At 38.0% G+C, this 9,370-nt stretch overlaps 2 protein-coding genes across 3 annotated transcripts; both read left to right on the top strand.

Annotated features, from left to right (window-relative positions):
* The first annotated feature begins 349 nt into the window (after positions 1 to 349).
* cbx3b (chromobox homolog 3b) lies at positions 350 to 4,052 on the top strand. Of its 2 annotated transcripts, none has more exons than XM_056763178.1 (5): positions 350 to 653; positions 854 to 1,029; positions 1,124 to 1,289; positions 1,977 to 2,131; positions 2,478 to 4,052. In XM_056763178.1, the coding sequence occupies exons 2-5, from the start codon at positions 890 to 892 to the stop codon at positions 2,593 to 2,595; spliced, it is 579 nt and encodes a 192-aa protein (XP_056619156.1). In that variant the 5' UTR covers positions 350 to 653; positions 854 to 889; the 3' UTR covers positions 2,596 to 4,052. The 2 variants fall into 2 exon arrangements, with proteins under 2 accessions (XP_056619156.1, XP_056619155.1); XM_056763177.1 differs by having other exon boundaries at positions 352 to 583.
* A 359-nt stretch (positions 4,053 to 4,411) lies between these two features.
* On the top strand, positions 4,412 to 5,960 carry snx10b (sorting nexin 10b). Its single transcript, XM_056763179.1, has 4 exons — positions 4,412 to 4,603; positions 4,693 to 4,793; positions 5,247 to 5,348; positions 5,478 to 5,960. Exons 1-4 carry the CDS (start codon positions 4,511 to 4,513, stop codon positions 5,692 to 5,694), a joined length of 513 nt encoding a protein of 170 aa, XP_056619157.1. The 5' UTR covers positions 4,412 to 4,510; the 3' UTR covers positions 5,695 to 5,960.
* The last annotated feature ends 3,410 nt before the right edge of the window (positions 5,961 to 9,370 follow it).

The following is a 9,370-nucleotide window of genomic DNA, read 5'->3' as shown; positions in this document are numbered from 1 at the left end:
CTCCGGTGGGCTCCAACATTATTACACGCACATGTCACAAAACGCATTAACCTTTTTGAATCTTTCCAAAACGGAGATATTAGGTTTTCCCAGTACAACACACACTGTTGTTCCTTTCACGTACAAAACCACTGGCATTATTGCGTAGAACTGTAACTCCCGTGAGCGTATATGAAAAAAAAAACATTTTCGCAATTCCAAAGACTGAAATGAAAGTATTATTGTGTGTTATAATAAATGATGGAGTGTGTGAGTATGAGCAAACTCGCCTCAAAAACGTCATTGTGCCAGGTTTCCCTCTCATGATGCGCCTTTAAGGATTCCTCCCCCGGCTTTCCTGAACTGACCTCTTCCCTTTGAAACCACTTCCTCCCCTTCTCCCAATCGGCCATGTTTAATTTGTCTCATTCACGAAAAGTTATGTAAACAAAACAGGAAAGTCGCGATTTTGGAGGCGAAAGTGACGATGCATTAGGTTACTGGATTGCATTGTGATCTTCTGTCCGGATGGTTGTCTGAGATCATTTATCAGCAGCCGTGGGAATAAAAGACTAGCGCGTGAACTGCGTGGAGACATCGGCAGGTGGGCTCGACACTTCTCAAATTCAGCATCAAGCGGAGAGCGAATAGCGTGTACTGTTTAACACTCATAGGTCTGTTTTATTTGCGAATAAAAAAGTTGTCAGTGGGAACTTTACATACGACCTATAGGCTATGTAAATGATCTGTTGGCATCGATGCTAAGTTGCTAAGAACTGTCTTGATGACAGGTCCATTCATCCGATAACCTCACTGTAACAAGCACGTATTTTGTGAGGCTTTGCAAACTAATGCATTGAATGTTTTTCTTTAGCTTCATAATACTTTGACAAGCGTGTTGCAGTAAACCATGAGGAAAAAGCAGAATGTGAAAAACAGAAAAGCAGAAGAGACAACGATCGTACAGGAGTTTGCAGTAGAAAAAATCACCCGCAGAAGAGTACATGAAGGAAGAGTTGAATACTATTTGAAGTGGAAAGGTTTCACAGAGTGAGTGAGGTTATCCGGAAAGTTTGATGTTGTTGTTTGTGTGCCTGGCAGTAATATTGTAAAAATCTACCAGTGTATGAAAATCTCTTCTCAGTGCGGAGAATACCTGGGAACCAGAGGACAACCTGGATTGTCCTGAGCTAATAGAGGAGTTTCTCAGAAACCTGTCTGTCACAGGAGAAACAGAACCAGACGGGTTTCAGTCTACATACCATGATGTCCAGCCTAAGCAAGAGTTAACTGAGGTCGATACTGATACGGTTAGTCTTTATATACTAGACAGGTGCACATGCTGTGCCATTCAGACTTTACACTTTCATTTTCAATAGCACATAAAGGTTCCTTTACACTGTTGCTGTTTATCATAATTTAAAATCTTGGAAGTCCATTGCTTTAGGTAACAATATATTAAACCAAATAAAAAAAAAATTCCGATCAATTTTTATCTATATGTTTATTATTATTTTTGCCATTATCTAGAATAAGCTTTTTTGTTAGTAATACATGCAACTTTAATGTTTATTTTATGGAAAGCATCTACCTGAAAACAAAAATTATGTCATCATAATATTTTTTATTATTTCCTCCAAAAACCTGTATGATTCGTTCTTCTGTAGAACACATAAAAAAAATTGAGAAATGTTTGGCTTTGTGACCATACAATGGATGTTAATGCAGGCCTATGTTGTTTAGTTCGTTGTTTTAGTTCTGCAGAAGAAAGTGTGGTTGTGTAAATGAATGAGTGTCGGTAAATGATGAAAGAACTTTTAATGGTTTCGTTTTTATAATCAGACGGTATGTATAAAAAATAAAAATAAACGGATTGATTGTGTAGAGTTTAGTCCTGCACACCCTGTCCAAACCATAGATTCACTGCTCTTTGAAATATATCATCAGTCTCCATATTTAGGGTTTATAATGTTGCGTTCTTTGTCTGGGATGCGCAGGCTCACCAGCGGTCTCCGATGGAGCTCATTGAGAGAAGTAATGAAGAGGCTGGCGATCACAGCTCTGAGATCCCTGCAGGTCAATCTTACCAAGAACCAGACTGTATTATCGGATCCACAGACCGACAGGGAGAGCTCATGTTCCTCATCAAGTGGTAAATTTTTTACCACAGCACTGTAATTAGAATTAGGGTTTAATTCTGTTTTATATAAAATATAGGTAACTTTGAGGGTCACATGTTTCATATTAAGCTATTCACCACTAGAGTAATGGTTTTGTGTAGAGACAGTTCCTTTCATGTTCCTTGACACAGAAGTGATCAGAAGCACCCGAACCACACTATAAAGGCAAACAGATCACTGCAGTGGCCATCACGCTTCTGTGAAGTGCATAGAGGAGTTTATAACCCAGGACAACATATATGTTTATGTGATTCTGTTACTTTAAGTTGTTACGCTTGTCCAATGATGCTTGATCATTATTTCTTTATTTCCACTCAGGAAAAACACAGATGAGGTGGCTTTACTGTCTGCCAGGGAGGCTAGTAAAAGGTGGCCCCAGATGGTAATCGGCTTTTACGAGGACAAGCTGACCTGGCACGCAGAAGAGGAGCCATAAGAGAAAAAATATGGAGCAGTGAATAATACTGTACCTCCTGGCAGCTTTAAACGCGGTCAAAAACACAAACACTGTGGCAAAAGTTTACTGTTTGATTTACCACATATCCATAGTCTTTGAGTCCACACTTCAATGTAAACACACACTGAACCTGGAGAAATGTGAGTGTTAGAGATCTGCTGTCATGTACAAATCTATGTGTTGGAAACTGTGTTATGTAGAAGTGCTTTATTAATCGTTTTTGGTAATTTTAGGCTGGGAAGGCAATTCGTTACAGGAACACTTTGTGTTATGCTAGTTGAAAAATGATGTTTGATGAACAAAGCTAGGGAGGAACACCTGCAAATGCTTACACAGCTGCCAGCCATTAGCCATTACGTCTCTCGTCCATTCCAAACCAAGAGCAAACCCTATAAATAGTCAAATCGTCTCACCTCTGTCACTCCACGTTTTGCAGCATCCGTCCTCCACCCTCCTAAACCCTCTATTTAGGGAGGGGGGAAGCGCTCCGGGCTCAAGCAAACACAGAGATCCGAGCCATCGCCCCGGACAAAGGAGAGAATGCTCCAGGTCCGGGGAAGGAGACCTTCTCCCTAAACAGCAAGCCAAATACGCTTACAAATTCTCTGCCTAATTAAACTGCAGCCTATTTTAATTATTTTAGTCTCTTCACATCCTTGGAAATCGCTAAGTAACGTGGTGAAAATATATTTATATAAATATTTTGTGGAAGATGCAGGACCCTAAAATGTTCGGCCAATCGGTACATTCGGTCCGAATGCATTGATAGGATGTCCTACTTGTCTGTCAAGCTATGTATTTGCATACCGCTGCTCATCCTCCTCGCATAGGCAATGTTTTGACATCTTCACGTTCTTGTGTTTTAGATGAGGTGTGGCTTTACAAAGCACTGTGAAGGGAAGGTGGGATTTTATACTTAGTGCTGGCTTGCTATATTGTTAGCCTCTCCGAAACGACCTACCCTTTCTTTAACAATCTGTTTTTGTTTATTATGTTTTGTGCATCGTCCTGTTATTTGTGAGGACATACTGTTTAACATACTGTAAGAGATTCAGAGATTCACACTACTTGCTCAATAGGAATTGTTTTTATGTGTAGATGTACTTACTGTATTGTAAAAAACTGTCTACGATAAATCTTGTGATGTGTGGGGTCTTATTGTAGCTCATACTGATATAAATCTATAGATTTGTACAATATTATTGTAGAATGTAGCCGGTACAGTGAACATGGTGGCACATAAGTTGTTTTTCAGATACTGCCACAATCACAGTATGTGTTTATTTTATTTAAAAAATATTGTGGTCAACAACTTGTCCTCTATTTCTAATATTTTGTTATTTTGGTAAAGATCACTGTTAGCGTTTAACCCTGTGTGAACTAGGTGCTCGAATAAACGTGAAATTACCTCAGAAAGGCTGTGATTCTTTAAAAAATAATATCGTGTCTGTGTAATTAACATTAAAGAACACATTTAAAAAAAATGATAAATGGTGTTTTACCTGCATTAAACTATTTCAAAATTATAGTACTTACAGTAAACTTGATCAGCTGTGCATGAATGATCATATAAGTAATACAACTATATAAGTTATACTCTGCTAGTAAAGTAAATGTCTTTTCATGCGTTTACTTATTTTTTATGATTCTTCTGGACTCTTGTGTCTCTTGTTGCTGGTAAATATGAAGCACCGCTGTCCGTCAGGGACACAAATTGTTCATTTGTGTTTCTCCCCAGTCTACAGTCACGGTGAATCAGCCTCGGTTGGTCACACCAATGTGACTTCCTTTTTTATTCTTCCTATTTTTAATTTGAACTGGCTTTGTGTTCTAACACATGATAGTCATGAGTTTGTGTCTGTTGGATTAAGTTTGCATTCTAGTTATTGGTCCTATGCAGGAGTTCACTGGTGTGTGGGTGAGGGATCCTCGCATCCAGAAGGAGGATTTCTGGCATGCCTACATGGATTATGAAATCTGTATACACGTGAGTTTGCTTAGGATATATAACGTACACAATGTGGTCTTGCTAATCTGAGAAATATTTTGATATTTCTTCTGTATTTACACAAACAGACAAACAGTTTGGCTTTCACTAAGAAGAGTTCTTGTGTGCGGCGTAGATTCAGCGAGTTTGTTTGGCTACGTAAGAAGCTACAGGAAAATGCCCAACTCATGTATGTATCCTGTTCCTGTTATATATATCCTGTACATGCATTGTTTAGTAATCAGACATCTATTCAGTTACACTTTATAAATATAGTCACACAAAGTCAACTACTTAAATTGACATGAAGTAACAATGAACAATCCTTTTATGTATGTCTCTGTTTACATTATTAATGTACTATGAGCTATTGAATTTGCATAAACTAAAAAGATAATAATGTAAAAAGATATTGTTCATTGTTGGTTTGTCAACTAATTTATCACCTGATGTTGATGCATCGATTAGTATGGTAAAGTGTTGCCATTTATTCTCATTGGATTGTGATATAAATCTTAAAAGAAAAAATGAATAGATCGTATCTTTGTATCTTACCAATAGTGAAACAAACTGAACCTTTATCATGCATTAAAACAAAAAAAGGACTTTGTGGTTTGTCATTTTCGTTCTCTGTTATTTGCAGATTGCAACTTCCCAAACTTCCACCAAAAAACCTGTTCTTCAGTCTCAACAATGCCAGACAGATTGGTACCCGTATGGATGGGCTCAGGACATTTCTAGAAGTGTAAGTGTCCCAAAAATACTTTTTACATTTTTAGAACTTTTTTATTCTAAATTTAGGATTAAAAAATGAACTGAAACCCCAGTGATTTTCAGTTTCTGTTATCATTGGTTATATGTTTCTACCATTCAGGGTTGTTCACAGCCCAGTGTTCCTATCAGATAGTTGCTTGCACCTATTTCTACAATCTCAACTGAGTGTGAAGAAGATGGAGGCCTGTGCTGAGGGCAGAAGCCGCTATACCGTCTCTGAGGCCATTCTCAGTTATGGCTCTGGAATCAAACGCTTTGATTCAGATTCAGAGGAGAATCTGGAGGAGGAGGATGGTATACACTGTGAATCAGAGTAATTGAGATATACGTGTGTTTTTCTATTTCTTGCCAAATATGGAGCCAATTTATGCAGGCTTCAAAAAAGGTAATGCTCAAGATTATGTTTCCTCAAAGTTTAAAGGGGACAATTAAACACGTCCAAGATTGTTGCCAAATCTTTGTTCAATCAGTCTTGCTTTATCCATATTTCAAACACTGATGTTATATTTCATATGATCTGTTTTGATAAATCTGTATTGAAAAAGAAAACCTAATAAAATGTTACTTTATTTCAAACACATTATCACATGCATTAATGTCTTGCTTGGGAATCAAATTAATGTAAAAAACATAATGTGGCCTCTGTGGAAGATGGTTTGCGGTTAAAACTACAGATGTGTTTTGAGAGGTTTATGAGAGGAAATTTACGCTTGTGTGTGAAGTCCCTTAAACGCAATAACCCTATCTTAACAAGCAAATACAGAGCATTAGGACGTTACATGATTTAAACCCGGCCTCGGAGAGCTAAATCCAAATAATAATCTCTACTCAAACAATTTTATAGCCATACTTAGCCATAAAAGATCATTGTCTGGATGCCATACAAATTGTGCTGTCTAATAAATATTCAACAATTGTGTGAGACCCTACATATCTATGACCAACAGGTGGAGCTGCTGCCCTTCTGATTTTCCGTAGGATGCCCCATACACCTGTAAAACCAAAAACATTTCATCAAAGACAAAAAGGTTATGAATTCAGAGAGGATTTCCTGCTTTTAATCCTTTACTGCGTTCACACTCTTTGATTGTGACATCAAATCACTAACATTTTCAGAGCAGGAAGAGAGATTATGTGCAGGAGTCTAGGAAGTGTTCATTTATTTAACATCCATACAATGTTTTCTAATAAGACATTTGCCACAAACATACCAGTAATTCATACACAGATGAAGCTTTTAAGGTCCACTTCATGTTTTGCTGTTGCAACTATTTATCGAGGTGGCGTGGCTCGTCCGTTTCAGTACGATTTGTCTACGCCCCAGTGACGTTACGTTTAGGGGTGGAGTTAGGGGAGGAGCTAGGAAAGGGCTTCAGTGTTGCTTCTCTCTGACAATCGTACATTTTATATCCAAACTTTATTTTGTAGTTGTTGGTCTGTTTTATGAGTACGTTCAATATTTATTTCTAGTTTTTGTTAGTTTAATGTTTTTGTTAATGTTTATTAGATGGAATAAAATGCATTAAATTAAATGGAGTGTGGAGGGGGCTTGACATTAAAAAGATTTAGGATAAGAATATTTTATTACAGTAGTTTCCTATTAGCATTACAGCCCACACCAGTAATGTGTTAGACTGTAACATGAGCTGTTTACACAAATTCACACTTGATTAGTTTGATATTTAAGATATTGTAGAAAGGAAAAACCGCTGTGGAAAAACAAAATCTGATTTTACTCTATATAGGTATGTGTTAAGGTAAGATTTTTTTCATTTTGTATTTGCATTTGCAGAAAAATTGACTAATCTGAACTGAATTTACTAAACAGGTCAAAATAGAAGAAAACAATTCAACGTTTTCAAATCTTGAATACTGCAATACAATAATTGTGTTTTATGAGTATTTAAAAGTATTTAGGGCAATCAAATACATTATGGAATAAATTACTGCTTTTATATGCCTTGGCATACACTACTCAATCTTTCATATTGCTGTTGGGTGACTTGTGTCACTCCTTAGGTTTGTATTTGCTGATATTAAACAGACATGTGGAAATGCTGATTAAAGGTAAATTTAGAGCGGTCTTTATTTTATTCATTTATTGTTCAAAGAGGACAAACCAATGGATTTATAACACACCGCTGTCTTTATTGAGCTACTGCCCAAACTTGCCATTCAAAATAAAACTTTTAAAAATACACAAACCAATACCTAAACTGAGATTCTTTTGTAAAAGAAAACTATACATGAAGTCATCAAAGCAAAAATATGCGTACAGGATCAAATGACCTGCACAAGTCCAGTGTGTCATTTTTTGCAGGATCTATTGGCAGAAATGCAATATGATATATACAGAAATGGTGTTCAGAGAGCTTACATAATGAAGTGTTATGTTTTTCATAACTTAGAATGAACTATTTCTACCTAAATTGTTACAGCCCGCCTCTTTCAGACCGCAGATATGCAAGATATTGTTGTTAACAACATTTATTGCAAAAATCAGATGTCTAGGAGACAAAGGCTGGAGAAAACCATAACAAAACTTAAGGGGGAAAAATAAATCAAATGAAGTCAGGAAGAGGATAGAGTAAATCAATCTCTCAGCAATGTGTGAGTCTCTGAGTCGTATCCACGAGAGTGAGAGCCAGAAGGTACGCGCAGATCTTTATTCGCATTACCACCCCCCATTCAGGTGCCAACAATTTGCCAAAGGCCACCTTTCTTCAATCAATGTATGGCCAGTACACAGACCGGTAGCAAAGCATAGTGCCTCACAACATACACCGTAGGTCCCCTTGCATGGAAATGGCCATGTTCTTTCAACAGTAGCCAAAACATGCGACATTTTGCCTGTGTCAGACACCATAGTGCTTCAAAAGTTAGGGGGGAGAGGTGGATTGAGGCATTGGTTGCGATTCGCAACCTCACCGCTAGATGTCGCTAAATTTCTTACACTGGACCGTTAAATAAGAATGTAAATTTGACTGAAGGATGCTTCATCCTGTACTTATCAGACTCCATGCCTACACTTGACTGTGTGTGAGTTTGTGCAGACTGGTCCAACAGGTTGAAATGTTCCTCTAATCGCCTGCCCGCCATGACTCCCTTAAGAACCCTGACGGCCAGCTGCTGCTGTCTCTGTAACGATGGAGATCGTCTTAATAAGCACTGCACACACTCAGCTGCCTGATAGCTGCGCTGGCAGCCCAGGGCCGAAGCTCCCAACGGACGAACAAATACCAGTGAAGAGACCGGAGGTGTGTACGCATCACAGAGACAAGCCGCTCTTACGGTTGAGCAGGGGCAATACCGTGTTGACAGGCAGAGTCCCAGCGCAGGCTCCTGTGTTGGTTATTGTCAGCCCGCTGTCATTCCGTCCACCTACCGAGATGACGCGCTTGGTCCTCGCTGTGACATCTTCATGAGGTGCATTATTTATTCAGCAGGCCAGTCAGAACAACTGAAAGATGACATTTGAATTATACTGTAACATCGAAAGCATCTGTTTTGTTCTGTGAGTCCCCTCAGCTGTTTAAACACGGAGACTCTGAATATGATATGAAACATTTTTTTGGGAGAAAGTTCCATAAACAGTGAAAAGAAATGGAATTAAATAAAATTCTGTCATCATTTACTCCAAAAGTGTATTAAATGATTTGTTCTGTTGAACACACAATAAGATATTTTGGAGAATGTGTGAAACTAAACTGTTCTGGGGCACCAGTACTGTTTGGTTACAAACATTCTTTCAAATATCTTTCAGCAACCAACACAATTTATATAGGTCTGGAACAATTTAGGGTGAGTAAATTATGACCGAATTTTCATATTTGAGTGAACTATCCCTTTAAATCAGGTAGAAATTTAGTCAGGTAGAAAATGTCAAATTGTAACCAATTAACTTCACACTCTTAACAGGGAATTTACTTTAAGGTCAGAGTGTGTCCGGCAATTAGATCATTTCAGAAAAGCGCATCTTCTTGAACTCTAAAC

This window comes from Triplophysa dalaica, chromosome 12 (genome assembly GCF_015846415.1).
Source record: "Triplophysa dalaica isolate WHDGS20190420 chromosome 12, ASM1584641v1, whole genome shotgun sequence".
Taxonomy (NCBI): domain Eukaryota; kingdom Metazoa; phylum Chordata; class Actinopteri; order Cypriniformes; family Nemacheilidae; genus Triplophysa; species Triplophysa dalaica.
The sequence above is the reverse complement of the archived record's forward strand: the minus strand, read 5'-3'. Positions and strand labels throughout refer to the sequence as shown.

What these genes read in the sequence shown, in the direction of transcription:
- cbx3b (XM_056763178.1), top strand. Translation starts at nt 890, where the DNA reads ATGAGGAAAAAGCAGAATGTGAAAAACAGAAAAGCAGAAGAGACAACG. An exon ending in CTGAGGTCGATACTGATACG is followed by an intron (nt 1,290 to 1,976) that starts GTTAGTCTTTAT and finishes TGGGATGCGCAG; the next exon opens with GCTCACCAGCGGTCTCCGAT. An exon ending in CTCATGTTCCTCATCAAGTG is followed by an intron (nt 2,132 to 2,477) that starts GTAAATTTTTTA and finishes ATTTCCACTCAG; the next exon opens with GAAAAACACAGATGAGGTGG.
- snx10b (XM_056763179.1), top strand. Translation starts at nt 4,511, where the DNA reads ATGCAGGAGTTCACTGGTGTGTGGGTGAGGGATCCTCGCATCCAGAAG. An exon ending in CAGGAAAATGCCCAACTCAT is followed by an intron (nt 4,794 to 5,246) that starts GTATGTATCCTG and finishes TGTTATTTGCAG; the next exon opens with ATTGCAACTTCCCAAACTTC. An exon ending in CTCAGGACATTTCTAGAAGT is followed by an intron (nt 5,349 to 5,477) that starts GTAAGTGTCCCA and finishes TCTACCATTCAG; the next exon opens with GGTTGTTCACAGCCCAGTGT.